Genomic DNA, 23,157 nt, shown 5'->3' with positions numbered 1-23,157 from the left:
ATTCGAATCAGCTGATGTTCACAGCCTTCACTTCTTGTGTTGATAAATCAGTAACAAGTCATTGTAAAATGGTACGATAAAATTTATGAAATGACAATGTTTCAATCGCCCAGGTTGTTTTCGGTGCCACCTTATCAGTCACTTCCACTTGCATTGACCCATGATGAAGTGATTAATACAAATTTTCATGTGAGATTTATATATATATATATATATATATATATGTATGTATGTATGACAGACTAACCATGATTTGCAATGGACACACGCCTTTAGCATTGCCGACAAATTTTTTTTTTTTTTTCATATAAATTTTAAAAGCTGATGAAAATTCTCTCCCCTATTGTGAACCACAATAATTAATATTGCTTTTGAAACAAATGTGACCATTTTTCAATTCTTTATCTTTTTAAACGTGGGTTAATAGGTCTAGAGAGAATTATGTTGGAGTCTTTTCCCATCCCCTGAATTTTAAAAAAATATGACCAATAGGTCTAGAGAGAATTATGTTGGAGTCTTTTCCCATCCCCTGAATTTTAAAAAAATATGACCATAGTTGAACGAACATAGGAGGAAAGATTTGATTTGCAATCGAGTGAATATTTTATTATTTATTTTTTTAATAATAAATATGTGTAAAAGTTCCTTCTGTCCTTGTTTATTGGCATTCAGTTGGGAGAAAATCAAACATTAATCTCACAGCATAAAAACGTGTTGTCATTGTTTGGGAATGAGGATGACTGGTGAAAAACCGTTCGAAGAACAGATCAGAAACGACGGAGAGGTGGGAGATAATAAGAAAATGGTGGCGCTTCCGCGTAAGAAGTGCACGCCGCCGGTCGTCCCCGCTTTAAAACTTGTCGTCGTCGGATATGCTCTTACGTCTAAGAAGATTAAGAGCTTTTTACAGCCCAAGCTTCAAGGCTTGGCCAGGTATTATAAACTTTCACAACATAATGCGTGTTTTTTTGGTTTTTTCATTGCTCCCTCCATTGTCAAAATGTTTAGATCTGTTTCAGTTTCGAAGGCCATATACATGTATGTATCTGTATTTGTGTGTGTACGCCTCCTATCTCTATTTTTATTTTTCGCTAACTTTATATCTCCTTTTCAGAGTTTTTTTTTTTTTTTGATGATTTTAATCTGATTTTATCCCTACTTTATGCTGGATGACAAGGCACTGCTTGTGATTGAAATTGTCTCTGGGAGTCGGTTCTGTGGCTTTAGATGTTGTGCAAGTCTTTTTCTTGGTACCATTTGAATTTGCTTCTGGTTGTGTGATTGCTTCAGTTTATTTATATTCTTAACGGAATCTCCTTTTTGAGGTGTGGTCACAGCCACACAAGTGTTTCGGACAGAAGGATGTTTTTAATTTTGACAAAAAGCTTGTGTTCACAAGTTGAAAGCATTTTTTCCTAGATATTCTATGGTCTTCGTCATTCTCCGCCTCGTTTAGCTTGATACTTGTTGCCACCTTTGCATTGTCGCGAAACTTTGAGTTTATCCTCTATTAGTAGTGCTGGAAGCCTGGAAGTTTTGGCTGTGAATTGGAATTTGAAGCTGTCCTTCTATATTCTCCAGCTGTTCGTTTTAACTTCCTAGTTTGTGCTTTGACCAGAAGCTTTTTATGGACTGGAAAAGAAAATAGGTTCGGTATCTTTTACTGTTCTTGTGTCTTGTGTTCATTAGTAAGCCTTGGAACAAATTAGATGCTTGAATGCTTGGCATCATCACTTCTTCTTCTTTTTTCAATGAAGAGATAAAAGAAAGGCTGTATAACTATTGATGTCTTTTATTTGACTAAAAGTAATAGGCAGATTTTTCGTGATACTATGTCATGACGAGCCCTGGTTTTTCACTATCACATAGAATTAGAACGCCTGTAGATATTATGTGCTAATAGCTTTTGGATTATACAAATGCAGGAACAAGGGGATTCTTTTTGTTGCAATCGACCAAAGTAAACCCCTTTCGGATCAAGGTCCATTTGACATCGTGTTGCATAAAGTGAGTTTGCTTGTGCCCCTTCACAGCTTTACCACCCTTGTCTATAAATGTAAATCCTGCTTTATATCCTATTTGGTGTGCTTATAACTCAAGCACAGTATTGATACATCCCAAATATACTTCTTTTGCAGTTATCTGGAAAGGAGTGGCGGCATGTGCTCGAGGTTGATCTCATTATCGAATATCTGCATCTTTTACTTATATTATTGCAATGCCTTCAGAAGTTACGGTTGGATGATACATATAGCATCTTAGGAAATTAATTGCATGGTGCACGATGTTATGGCTTGGACAGTGCTGTCTCCGACTGGTGGGCGACCTGCTTGCCCTAAAACTTGCCTCATCCAACTTAATTTGCAGTGTGCAACTCACCGCCACAATGAATCATGACTCGGTGATTTTGGCTAAAGCCTCAAGAGTTCAGAAAAGAGGATGCCCTCTTGCAATGCATCACCAGTGGATTCATTTTTTGGAATGGTTTTCGCACATTTTAAGTTCTATGCCTTTGGGCATTAGTGGGTTTTATCTTTTCAACGGGTTCTCTATTCTAATGTCATCACCACCACCATCAGTGCATCCCTTGAGAAAGCTCATCTTTTTTATTTGTCTACAGTTTTACATCTTTTTCAATGTTTGTTATTTCATGTACTGTGTGTTTTAAATTCTGCATGTTTTCTGTTATAAGTTTTCTGCATACTTGGGTCTATGGTGCTGAGTTTCCAGGTGGAAGTGCGATGAGGATCGGTCCATCTGTGGTATGTGTGGTGGGAGAAAGACCTTGTAAACTAAATTGGTCTAAAGGATCTGCTAAGAATGCGATATAAAGAATTCTATTCACGAAAACTCCTGAGAAGGAAGCCAAAAACCATGTTGTACACAACACAAAGGATAGTAATGGATTGGTCTGAATACAAACTTCTTCATAGCAAGCACCAAATCCCGAGCATTAAGTTTTGTCTTAACATGGAGTCAATTACACTAACTGCTAGCACATGCACTCAAGAAAAAATGAACATATTCCAGCCTTCCATAATTGTTTGGAGATTACTTGTTTTTTTCCTCTCCGATAGTTTCTTTTTTTATTTTTATGTGTTTAAGGTAATATATTTATATATTGAGGGATCAGACTAGCAGTTAAAGAATTTGATCAACAATCTTGGAATTTTGTCTGAACCAAATAACAATATCTTGTGTGTTGCAGTGATAAAGTCAGAACCGCTGAAATGAAAATATCTAGGTATTTTTGGGGTTTGTGCACTAGGGACAAAGGCTTGTCTTGATTAATCAAGTACAGTCTAGTCCACACTACATTGAACCAGCTCATCACTTATCTCACTTGCAGAAGAAGTGAGGATAAATGTTGTAGCCATGAGACCATGCTGAACATGCAAAATTTATAGTTAGAAAATGCACTTCCAATGTTCTCTGTGCTTTGTTTCCCTTTTTCATTGGTTCGTATTTCATTGATTTTCTCATTTAATGTTTCTTTATTCTTGTCTGGTTGTAATTTGGGAAGAGATGGAATATGTTAATTTTTTACCTGATGATTTTTAAATCATCCTTTACTAGGCCTGAATATTAACAGGGTGCCTAAGGATCCTTTCTAATTGTTATTTTGTATCTGTTGAAGGATTACCGGCAGACACATCCTGAGGTGACAGTTCTTGATCCTCCTGATGCCATTCAGCATGTGTACAATCGACAGTCCATGCTTCAGGATGTTGCTGACTTAAATCTATCGGATCCTTGCGGTAATTTTATAGATATGCCTTCAATAGCTTGGGTGTTTCTTTGGAGGCTTTTGCTTCTCTTTTTTGACGGTCGAGAAGCAATGCTGTGGGCGTAAGAAATCTGATTCGTGCTAATGCGCCAGTTTATGGACATTTTCAGAACTAACAAATTTAGCAAAGTAAGATGCAAGTTCCATCTGGTTTCACTTCCATTTTGTATTCAGGAAAAGTTCGCGTTCCTAAACAGTTGGTTATCAAGAAAGATCCATCATCTATTCCGGAGGCAGTGAACAAGGCTGGGCTGAGACTACCTATTGGTACGTTCCTTTGATATTTGCGTGAACTCTAATATCATAATAGTGATGGATAAACTTGGAACTGTTCTCTGGTATGCAGCCATATATACTTTTATGCAACTGAGCAGGACTTAGGAGATCTTGTCATGATTTTATCCTCATTTTGCTATATTGTAATCGGTCTATGGATATTTCAGTGGCAAAGCCATTGGATTGCCAAGTCACATGAGCTGTCTCTTGCTTACGATGAGTGCTCCCTCCAGAAGTTGGAACCCCCTCTAGTTTTGCAAGAATTCATTAATCATGGTAGGATTCCATTGTTAATCTCATGTTCAGCAACTTCCCTATGCTTACAATAGAAAATTCATCCATGTGGCACCTCCTCTTTTATTCAATTTGTAGGAGGTGTACTCTTCAAAGTTTATATTGTTGGGGAAGCAGTAAAGGTGGTCAGGCGTTTCTCCTTGCCCGATGTCAGTAAGCGTGAATTATCAAAGAATGTGGGTGTTTATCGCTTTCCAAGAGTATCTTGTGCTGCTGCATCTGCCGATGAAGCAGATTTGGATCCTGGTATTGCTGGTGAGCAGTTTTTTTTATGACATAGACTTTTGAGTGCAAACTACTATGTAGAATCACAATTTTAGTGTGAGTGTGGTGGAGTGCGCTTCCTTTACGGCCCATGAAACAAGATTTAATATCCCTTTCAAATGATTGATCATTTGTTGAGTTGAGTTAGGTGATTATTTTTTGGTTGCATTGACATTTGAAAGGATAATCACCTTTTTCTTTACCATCTTTATCAGAGCTTCCTCCAGGTCCGTTACTTGAGAGACTGGCCAGGGAACTGCGTCGGCGACTGGTACTCCCAATGCCCTTTGTTATTTCTGTCCATATTGATTGATTGATGCGAACGACAATTTTTTTTTGTATCCCAGTGGTTTTTTCTGGGACATTTGTTGATTATTATTATATTATGCACATGTGATAGGGTCTTCGACTATTTAACTTAGATATAATTCGAGAACATGGAACTGAAGACTGCTATTATGTGATAGACATCAACTATTTTCCAGGTATGGTATATGGCCTTGTGATTGTGTTGGAAAGAATCAAAATAATGAGGGAAAGTTGAAGCATTATTGCCGAACAATGATATAGTCTTAATCGGAAACGGACTTTTCTGTACAAGCAACAAGGTCCTAAAAATGTGAAGGGCCTTCCTAGAGTGTTAGTTCTTACATGCTTCCACACAATTTGCAGGATATGGGAAAATGCCAGAGTATGAGCATATATTTACAGATTTTCTTCTGAGTTTGGTACAAGGCAAATAAAAACCAGGATATGGCCAGAGGGGTGTAGATGAGCCCGTGTGTGCAAGATGATGCACCAGAACAAACATTTACATCATTGGAAAGAAGAGAAACATGACTTCTGCATTGCATCACTAGATGTGCTTGCCAATGCATTGATGTGATTGTTTGCACCATTCCTTTGCAGTTTTCGCCCATCCATGGCGATACTTGTGACCACATCGAAGGCAACATTCTGGAGAAGGTCCAATCCCATTTTTCAGTTTCTTACTTTGCTGCTCTCATGCTTTAACATGTTAGACTCGGTAGTAGTTGGTGGAATCAATATGACTCGATTCTAATAGTTCGCTAGGTGCTAATCGTTTTAGGCCCAAATTTTAGGTGGCGTGCTGCCATTCTAGTTCTCCTTGTATATTCTTCTTAGTCGAGGAGTATGTACAAAATTTCTCCCATATCACATTGCTTGTTCCTAGTTTTTTAGTGGGTAAATCCACATTTCAAATAATTTTTTATGTGGGGGAGGCGTTTTCCTCCTGTCGTCCTCTACTGGGTCAGTATTCAGGTGATTCTTTCTTTGCCTGGTATAGGTGTGTTGGATTTGAAGTACGGTTCGAGAATGGGGATGTATGGTGATGTTCAATCGGTAGATGTCTCAATATGGATCAAAACCTTGTTGGTTTTACAAGGTTAATGAGATGCTAATTTGAGACCCTTATTCTAAGGATTTATTGGATGGTCCACATATATGTCGACGTCTATAAAGAAATCATGGATTTCTACTTATAACAATAAATGTGAATAATATTTCACTTAGAGCAATGTAAGGATGAGTTGAACTCGACCATTTTGTAGATAGTTGGCTTTGGATTTCATTATAAGATTGAACAATCGTACAAAGAAAGCTAGAATGTGTTGTGCTACGGAGGACGATAAAAAAATAAGTGCGTCAGTAAAGAAGTGAAGAAAGCGAAGGAGAAAATAACTTACTTTTTAAATAATTAGACAAAAAAATTGCAAGTGGAAGATGGTGTTTTGGTAAAAATTAACAATCCAATTGATTTAGTCATGTTAGTTTTTGAATTATCGTATTTCAACACTGGTATGAACAAGTGTATTAACACATTATACATACACGATATTTAAAGTATATACTTGTTTTAAATCATCTTTCATTTATCTTTATAACTCAACATTTTTGTATATTTTTATTTTTTATCCATCGTTTTTTAATAAGAAGCTTTCTTTTTTTTTTTTTATCATCTTCATTCTGAACACTTATGTTTTATTTATTATCAATTATTTGTATAATTTTTTCCCATAGTATATGTCTCGTCCTCTTTATTTTGGACTTCTTTTGTTGCATTATTATCTTTTTAGACATTGAGTCGTGTCATTATATTTGAATTTTTTGGCTTCTTGAAAATCTAAAATTATTCATCAGTTATTTCATTAATAACAGATAAGATTTCTTGTAAGTTTCAATATTTTTTTCAAATTTAAAATGAAATTTATATTATTTTTGTGTGCTACCTACAGGGACGGATCCAAGAATAAAAGTTGGGAGGGCTTGAAGTCAATATGATAAGTTATATATTATTAAAAAAAATTACATTATATCGTTCAACGAAGTTGTGCCCTACGAGATTTTAAAACATAAAATTCATCAATAATAGAATTTACATCAATATGTTTAGCTAAATCTCGTTCAATATAGAGTGTCAAACAATCGGCAAGAAAGTCATCCTTCATTTATTGCGAAGTGCCGTCTTCACATGCTTTATTGCTGAAAAAGCCCGCTCAGTAGTGGCAGTAGACACATGTAATGTCAAAACAAGATGAATCAATCTAGTCAACATAACATAAACACTTGACCGTCCACTCTCGGTCAATTGCTAACACAACTCAACAAGTGTAGAAACCTTTAAATTCTGCATCACATCAAGTTTATAATGTATCAATTCATACTCCAAAGCAACAATTTCTTGATCTGTGAAATCTCCAGGATAAAACTTCTTCACAAGCTTGCAAATATCATCACTGTTAAATGAGTCAAATGAATTTTTAGGATCCAATGCCGAGATATTAGATGAATTAACATCATTCAGGAAAAGTAAACAATAGAAACAATATGCCTTATTTGTTGAAGGCGAATACTCCAACCAATAAAATTTCTGAAACCATTTTTTCTGAAAACGACGATTCTGGCTTCCAAATTTTGTACCTGGATACTCCAACATATCTGGTTGATAAGGCCCCATATTTAGATATGAACGTCTTATCTCATCTCGTACATTAACATGATATTCACATATCTGTTTTCTTTTTCACGGATCTCATTCAATAAAAGTAGACGAAGACTGATGATCGTCTCTAGGAGAGGAACATGAAGGAATTTGGATATTGGGAAATAGAAGACTTTCACTGGATTGATGTTGCATTGTAAGGACCGTAGGAATTGAAGTATCTTCACTAGCTTGACGATCTCTCTTCTTAAAGAAAGAGGATATCAATGTTTTTCCTTTCTTTGCAGCAGATTGATATTCCATTTTGAAATAGTTCAATTTATAATCCTAAACAAGAATAAAATAATTATTAAACAAATAAACAAGTAATAATCAATCAACAACTCAACAACAAACAATCAAGAAACCACAAATCACACACAGAGAAGCTATAAAAAACAAAATAAAAAATGTATAGCCGATTCTTACCTGGATTGTTGCCTTGCCGATGAGCAATTCGATTTCTTCGGGAGTCCGCAATTCTATTCTGTCGCTAAAGGGCTTGGGACTTGGGAGACAAATTTTGTAGAATTGAGGTGGGGCGGATCAGAGGATATGGGATGAATTTGGTCTCATCCTTGTAAATGGACGGGACTTGATTGGACTAAGACATTGATTAGCGACGGTTTTTGAAACAACCGTCGCTATTAGCAACGGTTTTTCAAAAAACAGTCGCTAATAGCGACTGTTATTAGCGACTGTTTGAATAAACCGTCACTAGTAGCGACGGTGTAATTAAAACCGTCGTCGATCCACATCGGCAGCGGTTGTACTAAAACCGTCGCAAATATTAGCAAAAACGTCGCTAAATTATTAAAAAAGTGGACTGGGCTACAGGCCCAATACAGCCCTAGAATACATCCGTCTCTGGCTACCTATATAGTCTTGTTCTTTTTTATAATCTTGAACTATTGTTGTAAACTTTCCATTATGAATTCTTGATTTAATATTCATTTCATATGTACATACTTTAAAGTAATATACGTTTTTGCAAGTCTATGAAAATTCAACATGTTTATTCATCCAGTGTTGATCCTATTATATTATTTTATTTTACGAAAACATTTTCACTTGTTTTTCACCAACGTTTTGAACTATATACGAGCAGACCAACGAAATTGACAATTCCCAATGTAAAATTTTCGTATGGTACACACTGTTATATATATGTGTGTGTGTGTGTGTAAACAAGTGAAAATAACTAATAACAAAGAGCACAATTGCGGATATCAAATAGTTTAATTACATAATTCAAAGTGTTTATATATCTTTAAAATTTTACAAGGTTCAGGTTTTGTTGCATACATGATTAAATCACGAGTAACAATATCGAATTCGTGAAGTTTAATTGGAACAATATGAATCAGTAATTATTTGGACGTTAAATGTTGTAAAAAAAAATTATTTTAGTAGTATTAGAATTTATTTTGATTTATTTTTTTGTTAATAATATAGATATAATTATATTTGAGTTATGTATATGTTGTTTAAGTTTTAAAATTTTACAAATAATTTTTTATCATTTATATAAAAAAATTTAAAATATATTGTTATTTTACATGATATAACATTTTTTGGATCAATTTTTTTTTAAAGATAGACGGTGTTATTAGAAGACATTCATATGCATTAATTACATAGGGCAGCGCATTCGTTGAGATTTAAGCAATGCGGAGACGCTACGTTTTCTCTAAAGTGTAAAAGCCAAATTAGCTGCACACAATGGTCTATTACCTCGAGATACATTATTATGAACTTGTGTTCATAACATGAATTTGTCTGTTTGTTTTTAATAAATTAATTAAATTATTATTAAAAAATTACAAAATAATTATCTATTCTGATTTAATTAATTTAAGTAATATTCTTCATATAAAATGTAGATAATAATAATAGTATATCAGTAAAAGACAAAAGGAAAACTATTGATATAATTTAAAAATGTTCATATATATTTTTCAGAGATCATCTCACGACTCAATTTTGTGATAAAGATATCTTATTTCAATCACCGTTATAAATATGATTAAAATTGAACTCGTCTCATAAATAAATATTCGTGAGACCGCTCACGAAAAAAAAAACTTCTATTATTTATATATATGTTTGATCACACAAAATTTGTGTGTTTTAAACCCTAATTCTGATCCTAATCCCCTTTAGTCGAGCCATTATTTTTTTTCTAAAAAAAATAGATAAAGGGTGGGGTTTTTTTTAAAAAATATTGTAAATTAAAATAATAATTATAAAAATATGGCAAAATGAGAGTGTTTGTAAAAATATAGTAATCCGCTGCACACTGCCGCGGATTCATCCGTTTTTTATAAAAAAAAAATAAAAAAACTAAAAAAAAAAAGGAAAAGCAGTGTCACGGATTCAAACTGTCACGGATTATTTGACCAAATAATCCGTGGCTTTAAATTGCGCTCCTCGGATGAATTTTTGTTCATTCAGCAGCGGCTTCACCTCAATTTCTTTTCGCTTTAAATTCCTTCTTCTCGCTTTCGTTCAGCTAATTCCCATTTTGCGAGAATTTCGTTCGGCGGCTTCAGTGCATTTAGCGTACGTAAGTCTGTGAATTATTTTTTTGTTTATTATATTTATTATTGTCAGCTAATTGTATTATTGCGAGAATTTCGTTCAGCACAATAGTTTATTATATTTATTATTGTCAGCTAATTCCGATTTTGCGAGAATTTCGTTCAGCACAATAATTATATTATTAATTGTATTATTATTGTACTTATTGGATACCGAGAACTTTATGACCGCATCGTAATAGTTTTAAGTAATAATAATCACTATACTTAATTTTATTACAGTAATTATAAATTATATTATTGGAATTACATGTTATAAATAAGTATTATTCCACATAGATCTTAAATAATTAGAGCTAAGTTAATTAGATTATGTTATAGGTTTATTTAACTAAGTTGAAATTTTATTTTTAAGTAATAATAATAACTATGCTTAATTTATTTACAAAAATTATAAGTAATATTAATACGTATATATTAATTGTAATAATAATAACTATTTTGATACTTATATATTTATAATTATAAAATAATATTAATACGTATATATTAATATTTTTATATTGTATAATTTTAATACTTATATATTAATATTAATCGACTCACGTAATTTTGTTATTACTTATATATTAATTACATCACGTATTAAAATATTAATACTGAATAATTAAAATATTAATTGTATAATATTAATACCTATATATTAATTCTATGAAGTAATATTTTTATTGAAATACTTATGATATTAATTATATAATAATAAGTAAACTTAATTTAATTACAATAAATGTATACGTTTTATAACTATTACTAATGTATTTATTATAATAAATAAGTATTACTAATTTATTTATTGTAATTACATGCTATATTTTTTATAATAAATAACTATTGCTAATGTATATATTTTATAACAAATAACTATTAACTAATGATTTATTGTTTGTAAGATGGCTGAAAATACGGAGAATGTGTTGTATTTGCGGGATAGACACATATCAACTAATATCAACGCTGAAAATATGGATGCAATAATTTCGCCACGCCGGTCAGACAAATGTCTCTGGAGATTGTATAATGCTGGGATTCACCTCCGTGTCCGCCTATGTCTTGCACGCATGGGCTTCTATGGTGTCATTCAGTGTGGTCCTATTAAATATTATGATAATCATTTGCTTACAGCCATTGTTGAGAGATGGCGTCGTGAGACACACACATTTCACCTAACCGTGGGCGAGGCAACAATCACCCTGCAGGACGTTGCCATTATTTGGGGGTTGAATATTGATGGCATTCCCATCACTGGTGTAGATACCGCGTACAATAAACATACTTTACAACAGCGCTGCGCTACCTGGTTGGGTTTTACGCCCACATTTTCTCAGATTAAAGGTGCACATCTTTATCTGACCGCTTTGCTAGACCATTGCTTGAATAATATGGTTAATGACGAAAGCACTGAAGAGGAGGTGACACAATATTCTCGTTGTGTTGCATTAATGATCATTGGTGGATGTATGTTTCGGACTCGGAAGGTGCTGCTGTGAAACTTATGTATTTGCAGTTCCTTGAGGACATAGAATTAATGAATACGTACAGCTGGGGTTCTGCGATGTTGGCATATCTTTATAGAGAGTTGTGCGACACATCAATGAGTTTGAAGGGCGATTTGTGTGGCCCAGTTCAATATTGCAGGTATTTGTACATTTATACGGTCATTATATTTTTTGTACTTTTTTTTCTTAAGATTTGACTATTTCTGTTGTATGTTATTGCAGATTTGGGTGTGGTCTAGGATTATTCTTCTTTGCCCTGATAGAGCTGAACATGTATCTATTTCAGAAGAGCAGGCTGCGGATGTGATGCAGGGTCTACCATTCCCACCATACTGCGCACGGTACTAATAAAAAATAGTTAAAATTTAATATTATTATTTCTTATTTTTTTAAATGAAAATATTGTGTACTTTTTTAAATTACAGGTGGAGACGCGGATTTTCTTGGACACACACGGCCCAGCATTCGGTTCGTATAATGAGAGATATGCTTGACACGATGGTAGAAGGGCAGGTAGATATAAATTATTTGTTTAGAGTTTGAAATTTTTTTACAATTTTAATCTTATTTATATATTATGAAATTGCTAATCTTTTTTTCATTTTATTTGCTTCAGTTTCTATGGACAGTTTATGATATGTGTCCGGAGGTTGGCAGAATTCTGGATGAAAATAGCATTCATCTATGTCGGTCGGCATGCGCATTGATTAATTTTCATATCGTTGAGATGCATAGACCTGAGCGGTGTCTCCGACAGTTCGGAATGCGTCAGGGTATTCCGCCACCTGCTACTAACTTCGACAATTTCCATAAGCTGACTCGACAAGGCCGGAACAACTTCGATTGGGCGACATATCACGCGGATTTTGTACAAATGTTGAATGATAGATATAATTTTGTGATTGGTGGAGACTATGTCATACCTGGTACGCCCGCCATCACAGTGGATTATATTGGTTGGTATTATCGCATTTCACAGATAGTGCTCTCGCCGCCAGTGGTACCTTCGAACATCATGGGCTATCATCCTGTTGATGCAAACTACCGACAATTTATCGTAAGAAATGTTTTATTTATCTACATATGAACGTAAATTTATCTACATATGTACGTGAATTTAATTTGTTGTATTAAATATATGTTACATAACATATGCATCTATGTCACAGGCACGCCCAGCTCATGTGCAATATCCACCGATGTGGACAGGAAATGAGTTTGAACCCGGACCATCATCTTCAAATATGGCGTACACTACTCTGCCAGTGGTTTCAAGCTTTCCATCATATGACGCTGGTTACTACACTCCAATTGTTGGTAGTTTTACACAATTTCTACAAAGTGACTTTCGCCCGGGTATGAACGAGAGTCGCCCTACTTTTAACCCGTCGCCCATACCATTTCCACAATATTCTGATCCAGAAGGGTTTGAGGTTGGTGGGAACATTGCCGATACCAGTACATCTGCAGGACAAACAAGTACTCATGGAGATGATGAACAGATGTTAGGTCGTGGACGTAGAGTAATCAGGAGACCACCGTGTGGCACTGGGGGGCATTGTTACCATCGACATTAACTATTTATTTAGATATACACAATTACTTACATCGTATTGTTGTATGTTTAGCAATTTTTTATTTTAATTACAAGTTGTTGCTGCAACATATTTTTTGCGACATTCGTAAACTATCTTTGTATTATTGACTTTTTAAAATTGTGGACTGTATTGATTGTGGCTTATTATTCTTTTACGAATAAATTTAGGGATAAATTTATAGTACTGAAAAAACATAAGTATAATTGCTAAATCAAGTCAGGGTATGTCAACAAACTACATAGTAAAAAATCTTCATAACAATACAACACTGAATTGTCATATCAATACAATACTAAATTGTAAAATCTACGTCACAAACATAATTATTTTGCACCATAACTCGATCTTCTCACCTGCACCTACCTTCAATGAACAAGAAATATCAATAAATACAAAATTTTTATACACAATGTTGTAATTACATTCACATCTGCACATGTTACGATTTAAAAATAAAATAAAATACGTTATTGTAGATTTTTTACCTCCCACGTTGTCTCGCCCTCGTTGATGGCTGGTCCATCTCGTTTCTTATGCGTGTCGTTCGATCTCTACCAGCCTGCCTCCGTTGTCGACGAACACCATTGTGTCGTAATTGGAATGTAGGTTCATCCCAATATTGTTCATCATGAATAGGATAGAATCTTCCATCGTATGTGTTCACGTATTCGCTCAATGTAAACCATGGTTGTACAAGCTGTGCGGGATTCAAACCAAACCATTTCGCTGCACATATCACATGTGAACAAGGTATTCCAAATATTGTGAATTTACCACAGGTGCAATCACGCGTAGAAATATTCACAGCTTGTACGTGATGTTGACGACCCGGTCTTCCTCCTGTCGCGACGGATGCTGTTTTATCTCTTTGGTCAAATCTTACAACTCGATGTTCAATTGACTTTTTCGCCCACATATCAAATTTAGAGTATGCGTAGTCGGTCCATGGTTGATTTTTTTCCAGCATCTTATCACTTCGAGCTCGCCGTTGAATGAAATACTGCACGCAACGCTGAAAGCTCATCTCCACTATCGCAGTTATTGGAAGACGTCGCGCCCCTTTCAACACACCATTAATACACTCAGACATGTCCGTCGTCATTATCCCTCGTCGCCATCCACCATCATGAGCCAATGACCATTTTTCTTTTGGAATGTTTGACAAATATGTGAAAGCTGCTGCATTATTGGTTTTAATTGCCTCCATTGTCGCATTAAATTTTGATACTTGGTGTTGTATCCCTGCTTCCCAACATAAGTCTTTTAAATGAATGTTTTTGAACCTGCTGTTGAAATTAGAGCAAACATGCCTCAAACAGAAACGATGAACACCAAGAGGAGGCCTGAAGTCAGGGAGATCTTGAACTGCACTTGTTATACCAGCATGTCTATCAGATATAAGGCACACACCACTACACCCTCTGGTAACATGTCGTGCAACATTACCGAGGAACCAATGCCAAGACTCGTAATTTTCTTCATCAACAAGCGCAAATGCTAGCGGCAAAACCTGGTTATTGGCATCCAATGTTACTGCTATGAGTAGTTTGTACTTATATTTGGTGTACATATGGGTACCGTCTACACTGATTACGTTGCGACAATGTCGGAAACCATCTATACATGGTCTGAATGCCCAAAACACAAAGTTCAAAACTTTATGTGGATGGTCATACGGTCGAAGATGGTTCCATTCTACAACAGTTCCAGGATTGTACTTCGACAAAGCTCCCATATATTTAGGAAGCAAAGTTACAGAGCTTTCCCATGTGCCATAGACTAACTCGACCGCGCGTTTCAAACTCTGCCATGCCTTAGCATACGATATATCATAACCATATTTTTCTTTAATACTTTCTCGCACATATTTGATTTCGTATGCAGGATCACAACGTACGATTCCCAAAAGTGTATTGGCTATCATGTTTACGTCAAGGTTGTGATGATCTATACCGACTTGGGTAGACATGTATGTGTGATCACCTCCATATTTTGTGATAATGAAGTAGCCTAAACTTTTTTTGAACGATGCTCGAAGTCCCCACCCACAATTGCCACCTTCGGACCAGTTCTTGCATTTGACCTTCCAAATTGTCGGAGAACTTTCGACAACAATATATTCACGTCTCAAAACCCGAACAGAAAAATCCTTCACAGAAGCTATTAACTCACCTTTGCTATTAAACACCATTTTTACACCGAGCTCTGGCCTTTCAGGATTGTAAAAGTTTGTTCGTGATGCAGAAGGAATACCAAATGAATCTGGAATTTGTTCATGATAGACTTCATTGAAAAATTGAGGAATTTCACGTAAATGTTGCTCTGGTGCAATAGGAATGTTCTCTGTCATTGTTGCTCCAGACATTAACACACGCGCCGATGTCCCTTCATTTGCATTGTCAACATGATGATCATCTTCTCCGTCACTTGATGTAGCATACAAATCATCATCGCTATTCATGACATGATGCGAACTGTCTCCGAATAAATCATCATGCTCAGGCATGTGTTCTGTAATTGGGGTGGGAATATTTGCATCCAATTGACCTGTTCTACTAGAACCCCATGCGACATCAACTCCTGATGGACCCGTGATATGATGATCCCAACCCCCTGAGGAAAAATCCAATTCTCGAGTTCTATTCATCCCCCATGCATAGTCTTCTTCAGTGTGAGTGGTGATATGGTGATCCCAAGGACCAGTGTCGATCCCAGAGTAGGCCTGAGCTGACTGTTCATCGACGTGATACATAGAAGATCCCGCTTCATTCAAACCTACTGTTCCCAAGCCTTGCTTTATTACTGGCATGAATGCATCAAAATCGTAATCACTTGCATTCTGTAACACTGGCGATGAATCAACATACAAGTACAAGCAATCCAGTGTCGGCAACTCAAACATAAATTGTAGACTATCATCATCTGTGATATAGATATGCTCTTCAATGTAATGAGACAACGAGCTATAACAATATTTCGTTGACAATTTGATGCAGAATTTTGATGGGTCGATCTCCAGCTTCCGATGCACATAATTCAACAATTGAGAAAATGTAGTAGAGCGAGGGATTTTAATGGGCCTGGTCGCGGGAATACAATATCCAACCCTACCATCTTCAATAATGACATACCCACCTACGTAAAGTAAGGCTCTGACAGTATCCATGTCTGTGAGAAATATAAAACATAATTAATATTAAAAATATAAAATATAACAAAATTATATAAAAGAATATAATGCAACTGAAAAAATTTATAATTACATTAATACAACATAAATAATACAATTAAAATATAAGAAATTATTGAAATTACCTTTTCAAATGTCGTTGTACGGAATTTGTAATGAAATGAGCTACCGGAGTTTAATATCTGCAATTAATTAAAAAAATTATCAGATACAATATAAAAAAACAATTCAATATAGAAAGAAAAAATATAGATTCGACTTAGACTCGGCGCAATTCTCCCAAATTCTGTTACTCAGCACAATTCTCCGAAATCAAATTCTGAATTGCTGATACTCGGCGCAATTCTCTAAAATTCTAAGATTCGACATAAAAATATCAAGTCAAATTAGGAATTAAAATAATTACACGATCGACGCAAATTATAAAGGGAGAAGAATCACAGATTCTTTATACGTAACAAAAAATACAAAGGAGTGAAAAAAAATAAAGAGCTGCGCAAGAAGAATCCCGAAAATTTGAGCTGAAGGACTGATGAATTCACCAAATACTCGGTGCAATTTTATTACATAATTTTCAAAAAAAAAATTTATATACACCAACACAAATTAATATATGACAACAAAAATTAATATAAGTTACTTATATTAAACTTTTAAGTAACTTATTTCAAAATATAAAGTTTGATAAAAATATTTTAATTAGAATTATCAATTTCTTATATTACTTTGCATCAACAAATTTTTTTTTATAACATTATATAAATTATATTAAAGTGCCCAAAGTTAAAGAGTAACTAATCAGTATTTCATATATAAATTGTTATAAATTTTTTAACAAAACATAACAAAATACTTTATAATTTCATTACTATTAAGTACAATAATATTAATTCATTCTTATATTAAATTAATTTAATTATATTAAAAATATTATACTTCTAAAATTTCCAAAAACACAATATCATATTTATTATTTTTTTAATATTCCAACTATTTTTTAATATCATGATTAATATTATAAATATAATATTTAACTAAATTAGACTTATTAATATAATGTTAATGAACAAAATTATAATTACATTAATATAATATAATATAAAAAATACAAACAAAATATTAAAAGAATTGCTTAAATTACCTTCTCCGACGTAATTATACGGAATTTGTAATAATTTCAACGGACGGTGTTAATATCTGAAATAAATGACAAATATTATCAAAAAAAATACACAAAAAATATTAATTCTTAATATATAATTATAATATTATCAAAAAAATTGAGCATTACCTCTTGATATATCTTCAAATTAAAAGGATAATAAAATCAACAAATAATATCAATACAATATCGAATTAGAAAAGATGGATTCTGCGCATTTGAATCGGATAAATGCGAGAATTATTACGGAAATACTTTCGAACGAAGGAAGGAAAGATAGAAATGATACAATTTGAAGCGAACCGAAATTTTTATTTATAGAGGAATATACGCGGAGTAGACACGGTCACAGATTCAAAGAATCCGTGACAGTTTGAATCCGTCACCCACTCACTTTTCTTTTTTTTTTTTTAGTTTTTTTAATTTTTTTTATAAAAAACGGATGATCTGCGGCGGATTACTGTATTTTACAAACACCTCTCATTTTGCCATATTTTTATAATTATTATTTTAATTTATAATATTTTTAAAAAAAGCCCTAAAGGGTGGGTGCCAACTTCTGTCCTAACTGGCATTCATACGACAGCTGTAATCCATTATCATTTTCAGCAAACAGCGGGGGAGCTACGTCAGTCCTCGGCCTCAGCCTCATGGATCCCTGTCCCTTTGTGCGGGTTACCGTAGGGAATCTCGCCTTGAAAATCCCCGCCGCTGCGAAGCCTGCTCGCTCAGCCGTGCATCCTTCGTCTTCTCCCTGTTTCTGTCTGATTCAACTCAAAGGCTTCCCTCCGCAAACCGCCGTTGTACCTTACATTCCGCCGGAGAACACTCCATTTATTGATGCCAACTCGCTAACCCACGCTGCTAGCCTTCACCTCAGCAAATCCGACCTCGACAAACTCACTGGAAAGTCTTCCCTCTTCTCCACCTCCAATAAACCTTGCCTTAAAATATCCGTATACTCCGGCCGCTTCGGGCCGGCATGCGGCTTGAGTTCGGGGCGTTTGCTGGGGAAAATCTCTGTTCCATTGGATCTGACTACGGCGGAATCCAGGGCCGTCATTTTTCATAATGGATGGATTAATGTGGGAAAAGAAACCAAGCGTGTGGCGCAGTTTCACTTGAATGTTAAGGCAGAGCCCGACCCGAGGTTCGTGTTCCAGTTCGATGGAGATCCCGAATGCAGCCCCCAGATTTTCCAAATTAGAGGGAATATCCGGCAGCCGGTTTTCACTTGCAAGTTCAGTTTTCGTGCAGCAGACCGCAATCAGCGCTCCAGGTAAATCTAAAATTGGAAAATAAATTCCCTTCGTTTAATTTTTGCAATAATGTTTGGATCATACACTTTGCACTTGAATTAGTTTATTAAAAGAATAAAAAAGAGGGTTCCGAAGTATGGATAGGAAAAGAAATGTCTGCATTTGGTTGTCAAAATCTTCTGAGTCACCATTCCAGTTAGAAATAAAGCATGAATCCATAACTTACAGCCATATCTATTCAATTATTTGCTCTCTTTCAGCGAAGTATTGGTTAATCTCTTTGTTGATTTATTTAAAATTTGAGAAAAAGCCCATTCTTTGCTTTGAGTAAACGCTTTTAGTGCCTGTAAAGAATTTATCATAGTCCATTCCTATTTCTTAAGGTCTTTACCGCCGGAGCACAGTAATGGTGCAAGAGGGTGGTTGAGTTCCTTCGGTAGTGAAAGAGAGAGGCCGCTAAAAGAAAGAAAAGGGTGGTCCATAACAATTCACGATCTATCTGGTTCCCCCGTGGCTGTGGCCTCAATGGTGACACCTTTCGTAGCTTCGCCTGGATCAGACCGTGTGAGCCGGTCCAACCCCGGTTGTTGGCTCATTCTCCGTCCCGGTGACAGCACCTGGAAGCCCTGGGGCCGCCTCGAGGCTTGGCGTGAGTGCGGCACTGCAGATGGTCTTGGCTACAGATTTGAGCTCATTCCGGATTCAGCCGCCGCAGCGGGTATTGTTTTAGCGGAGTCAACTCTCAGCTGCAGCAAAGGTGGGAAGTTCATGATTGATTTGACTGGAAACAGCAACTCCACTCCAGCACAGGTGAATGGGCGAGCAACACCGAGCAGCACCACAGCGTCTCCAGTGTGCAGCCCCCGGAGCAGTGGGGATTTTGGGTACGGGCTGTGGCCATACTGCATGTACAGAGGGTTTGTGATGTCGGGCAGTGTGGGAGGCGAGGGACGCCGCGGCAGGAAAACGACGCCCTTGGTGGAAGTGAGCGTGCAACACGTAAGTTGTGCGGAGGATGCGGCGGCATTTGTTGCTTTGTCGGCTGTCCTGGACTTGAGCCTGGACGCATGCAGGATTTTCTCTCATAAGCTTCGTAAAGAACTACGTCCGTTGCAGGATTTACCCTTCTGATTCTGGAAGTCAACTTTTCATTTAGTTATACCATGTTCTTTTACTGGTTTTGGTGCGAATGTTTTAGGACCAAGGAAACGTAGGATTGATCGATGTACATATCGAGCAAAGAACAGAGGGGTTAGAAAACGAGGCCCGCTGTTTTTTTAACCGAATGCGTGGCTTGTAAATTATTACTGCTGTTTCTTCGTGTGTTTTCAATTATCTCTTTCTTTCTTTTTGTACTACCCGAACTGATGCTCTGTATTTTTTTCATTAATGTACGGATTATTAATCTTGTGTTGCACATTCTTATACTTGTCGGTCGATAAATTCTCGTCGTTGATGCGAATCTTATATCCTTATGGGTAATTTGTGTGATGTAACTAACTGGTGAATGATAGAGGCTAGGGGCAAGCAACTGTCGATGGAGGATGCTTACTCGTCTGCGAAAGAAGTGGGTTTGGTTTTGTTTGGTTTGGTGAGAGACGTGCGTGCGCACGCCAGCTTTCATTTTAGTTTAATGGTTTGGATTACTTTAATGTATAATAGTAGATGGGAGCTTAGCTGTATTTGCTCAACTTTCAAATTTAGTCCCACCAAAACGTGAAGTTTATAATCATTAATTAAAAGGGGGATCCGTTATTATTATTAAACGACCAAACTCATTTGTTCTTTTCTTTTAACATTATTAACAAGTGAAACTAAACTTAGTCTTATATCGTATTTGTCATGTTTATTTCTAACTTATATATCCTTTACTTATATATAAAATTTTACTTTTTTAATTTTAAAAAAGTAAAATTTTTAAATTACTTTTTTTATATATATTATTTAAATTAAATTATGTAAACCAGCCATAACCACCCTCTAGTATGTTTAAAGTTTCAAAGATTGAAATGCTAATTTTAATTCGAAGAATAACTTCGACTTTTTATACACAATTATCATTATTATATTGAGTATTCCAATCTATTAGACAAATCCCAAGTTACTTTTGATAGATGTAGTTTATTCATTTAACATATTTTAAGTGAAAAATGCAATTAGTAAACAAATCTAAATATAATAGTAAAATGAGTTTTAATTTTTTTTTTAAAAAAAATTTTAATGAAATATTTGTCATCGTCATTGGTTTCCCCATCAATCTGGCGAAGGATGAAGTTGCTAGGATGGTGGCTGATGCTTGTGGGTACCCTTCGATTGGCTTCTGTTTGGTTCGGATTCTTCGACATTTGGGCTCTTCGCCTTGCCGTTTTCTCCAAGACTACCAGTTCGTTCTTTTATTTCTTTTTGCTTTTTAGTTTCATTGGGATCCCCTAATCACTCGATTTGATTTTGAGCTCGATTCGTCATTTCACATTAAAATCACTTCAAATTTTGATGTTTTATGAACCGACACTTGATATCAATTTTTATGCAACCTCCTAAAAATTCATTTGAATGAAGGGTCTTGAGATCCAACTGTGGACCGTAATGGCTCGCCTGTTAAGATTTGATTTGCGAAATTCGAATTGTTGCTGTAGAAGCATAGCCAACTTATACTCCCTTATTAGGATGCGTACTTATTATATATATATATATATATATATATCAAAATAGAGTGCAATGTATAATATTAAGAATATATAGAAAGATATTGAGCTGTGAAACATGACTGAAATGCGGGGAGTAGACGTAGAGGAGAGATACCTTGGGAGGTGGGCATTCTTGCTGGTGGTTTTATGTTCTCATGTGTAATGGAATGAAGGAGTCGAACTTGATTCTGCAACTTCAGCAGATGATATGCCATTGATTACATAGTTTCTTTGATGCATTTACATGTGCAATCTGTTGGCTTTTATACAAGATTTTTCGTTCATAATTTCGAACCACATGTGCATAAACTTTCCCAATATTAGTCTTCATGAAATCATATTTATTACATTGCAGTGAGCGAGGTTCATGGACGGACATTTGGAGTTTGGACGCTGCTGACTTGCACCCTTTGCTTCCTTTGTGCATTCAACCTTGAAAACAAGCCTCTATATTTGGCCACATTTCTATCGTTCGTCTATGCATTTTGTCATTTTTTGACGGAATATCTGATTTATCACACCATGGCTATTGCCAATCTGACAACTGTTGGTATTTTTGCAGGTAATGCTTCCGCAAATGAATAACTTTTATCTATGGATCGCATCGTATCTTCACTTCTTATTTGGACTCTACATCGTATTGTTTTCTCATCTTTCATTGATGCATTATGAATTTCATTGAGTGGGAAGATCCTTTTCTTTCTTGGATTGTGATAGATTGAAACATCCACAATAGCATCAGGTTTTTTCTCTCCGTCAGTAATTGCGTGTCCATTATGATATGAGGTACCTGGGCTTAGTCTGTACATGTTTTTTCGACTCCTAGCCCAATTTGGACCTTAATTGAAATGTGCTAATCGATTATCCTGGACTTTTATGCTAGTCTGGTATAATGTTATGTTGTTATGTTGACATCATTGTACAGTTATTTATTATATTGTGGATACTTGTATAACATATACACTGATATAATTTTAGTTAGAAAGAGTAAGAAATTAATATATTAATTGTGTTTGTAGGCACATCCATCATATGGATGTTATTGCAGTGGAATTCACATCAGTCCCTCAAGATTAAACATTCGTAGACGTGGCATCAAGCATTGCCATTAAATGTTGTTATGCTTCATCGTAGCTGAATTTGTTGTTGACTATTAACGTCTTGGTAAGCATTCATTGACTGGTTGCGAACTGTTGAATGCAATTTTATTTCCTTGGTACCTGGTTTAGTCGTGCTTCTCATCTCCATTTGCTTACGACGGATCTCCCGAGCTTATGATATTTTACGGGTTTTTTTTATTTGCTGAATTGCTGTTGGTTAATGAACTTTATTGAGTCGTTTGTTTTGTTTCTCTAATGTGGGGTTTACTGATAGCATGAGGTGAGCGAACACTGCTACTCCGAAATATGTATCTGCTACTATCTAATTTTATCTGATATTTGTTACATCCTCTATATTTATCCCTTATTATTGCTTTCAATTAGAACACTCTTTCTTAGCGGCATTCTTCTTTACAAACCTCTCAGACACAAGTAACTTA

The 23,157-nt window shown here is 35.3% G+C and overlaps 5 protein-coding genes across 8 annotated transcripts; 4 read left to right on the top strand and 1 right to left on the bottom strand.

Annotated features, from left to right (window-relative positions):
• The first annotated feature begins 526 nt into the window (after positions 1 to 526).
• LOC142524367 (inositol-tetrakisphosphate 1-kinase 3-like) lies at positions 527 to 5,832 on the top strand. The gene is given in 11 exon segments (XM_075628324.1): positions 527 to 933; positions 1,926 to 2,007; positions 2,139 to 2,171; positions 3,638 to 3,758; positions 3,962 to 4,054; positions 4,231 to 4,243; positions 4,245 to 4,339; positions 4,436 to 4,612; positions 4,837 to 4,892; positions 5,022 to 5,106; positions 5,294 to 5,832. Coding segments are annotated over 11 exon segments (1,029 nt in total). The 5' UTR covers positions 527 to 730; the 3' UTR covers positions 5,365 to 5,832.
• A 5,846-nt stretch (positions 5,833 to 11,678) lies between these two features.
• Positions 11,679 to 13,453, top strand: LOC142524924 (serine/threonine-protein phosphatase 7 long form homolog). Its single transcript, XM_075629084.1, has 5 exons — positions 11,679 to 11,860; positions 11,913 to 12,062; positions 12,147 to 12,234; positions 12,338 to 12,778; positions 12,891 to 13,453. Exons 1-5 carry the CDS (start codon positions 11,679 to 11,681, stop codon positions 13,296 to 13,298), a joined length of 1,269 nt encoding a protein of 422 aa, XP_075485199.1. The 3' UTR covers positions 13,299 to 13,453.
• Positions 13,454 to 13,526: 73 nt separating this feature from the next.
• Positions 13,527 to 17,926, bottom strand: LOC142525606 (uncharacterized). Of its 4 annotated transcripts, none has more exons than XM_075629929.1 (6): positions 17,801 to 17,926; positions 17,651 to 17,706; positions 16,769 to 16,864; positions 16,635 to 16,691; positions 13,805 to 16,487; positions 13,527 to 13,682 (listed from the first exon to the last, which is right to left on the bottom strand). In XM_075629929.1, exons 5-6 carry the CDS (start codon positions 16,483 to 16,485, stop codon positions 13,679 to 13,681), a joined length of 2,685 nt encoding a protein of 894 aa, XP_075486044.1. In that variant the 5' UTR covers positions 16,486 to 16,487; positions 16,635 to 16,691; positions 16,769 to 16,864; positions 17,651 to 17,706; positions 17,801 to 17,926; the 3' UTR covers positions 13,527 to 13,678. The 4 variants fall into 4 exon arrangements, with proteins under 4 accessions (XP_075486044.1, XP_075486045.1, XP_075486046.1 ...); XM_075629930.1 differs by having other exon boundaries at positions 16,775 to 16,864; XM_075629931.1 differs by lacking the exon at positions 16,769 to 16,864.
• A 313-nt stretch (positions 17,927 to 18,239) lies between these two features.
• On the top strand, positions 18,240 to 20,063 carry LOC142525110 (uncharacterized). Its single transcript, XM_075629277.1, has 2 exons — positions 18,240 to 18,950; positions 19,314 to 20,063. Exons 1-2 carry the CDS (start codon positions 18,322 to 18,324, stop codon positions 20,059 to 20,061), a joined length of 1,377 nt encoding a protein of 458 aa, XP_075485392.1. The 5' UTR covers positions 18,240 to 18,321; the 3' UTR covers positions 20,062 to 20,063.
• Positions 20,064 to 21,139: 1,076 nt separating this feature from the next.
• Positions 21,140 to 23,071, top strand: LOC142525518 (ergosterol biosynthetic protein 28). The gene is made up of 3 exons (XM_075629830.1): positions 21,140 to 21,313; positions 21,973 to 22,179; positions 22,637 to 23,071. The coding sequence occupies exons 1-3, from the start codon at positions 21,151 to 21,153 to the stop codon at positions 22,702 to 22,704; spliced, it is 438 nt and encodes a 145-aa protein (XP_075485945.1). The 5' UTR covers positions 21,140 to 21,150; the 3' UTR covers positions 22,705 to 23,071.
• Positions 23,072 to 23,157: the final 86 nt, after the last annotated feature.

Source organism: Primulina tabacum, chromosome 14, assembly GCF_025594145.1.
Source record: "Primulina tabacum isolate GXHZ01 chromosome 14, ASM2559414v2, whole genome shotgun sequence".
NCBI lineage: Eukaryota > Viridiplantae > Streptophyta > Magnoliopsida > Lamiales > Gesneriaceae > Primulina > Primulina tabacum.
The sequence above is the reverse complement of the archived record's forward strand: the minus strand, read 5'-3'. Positions and strand labels throughout refer to the sequence as shown.

What these genes read in the sequence shown, in the direction of transcription:
- LOC142524924 (XM_075629084.1), top strand. Translation starts at nt 11,679, where the DNA reads ATGTATGTTTCGGACTCGGAAGGTGCTGCTGTGAAACTTATGTATTTG. An exon ending in GGCCCAGTTCAATATTGCAG is followed by an intron (nt 11,861 to 11,912) that starts GTATTTGTACAT and finishes TTTTTTCTTAAG; the next exon opens with ATTTGACTATTTCTGTTGTA. An exon ending in TTCCCACCATACTGCGCACG is followed by an intron (nt 12,063 to 12,146) that starts GTACTAATAAAA and finishes TTTAAATTACAG; the next exon opens with GTGGAGACGCGGATTTTCTT.
- LOC142525606 (XM_075629929.1), bottom strand. Translation starts at nt 16,485, where the DNA reads ATGGATACTGTCAGAGCCTTACTTTACGTAGGTGGGTATGTCATTATT.
- LOC142525110 (XM_075629277.1), top strand. Translation starts at nt 18,322, where the DNA reads ATGGATCCCTGTCCCTTTGTGCGGGTTACCGTAGGGAATCTCGCCTTG. An exon ending in GACCGCAATCAGCGCTCCAG is followed by an intron (nt 18,951 to 19,313) that starts GTAAATCTAAAA and finishes CTATTTCTTAAG; the next exon opens with GTCTTTACCGCCGGAGCACA.
- LOC142525518 (XM_075629830.1), top strand. Translation starts at nt 21,151, where the DNA reads ATGAAATATTTGTCATCGTCATTGGTTTCCCCATCAATCTGGCGAAGG. An exon ending in CGTTTTCTCCAAGACTACCA is followed by an intron (nt 21,314 to 21,972) that starts GTTCGTTCTTTT and finishes ATTACATTGCAG; the next exon opens with TGAGCGAGGTTCATGGACGG. An exon ending in AACTGTTGGTATTTTTGCAG is followed by an intron (nt 22,180 to 22,636) that starts GTAATGCTTCCG and finishes TTGTGTTTGTAG; the next exon opens with GCACATCCATCATATGGATG.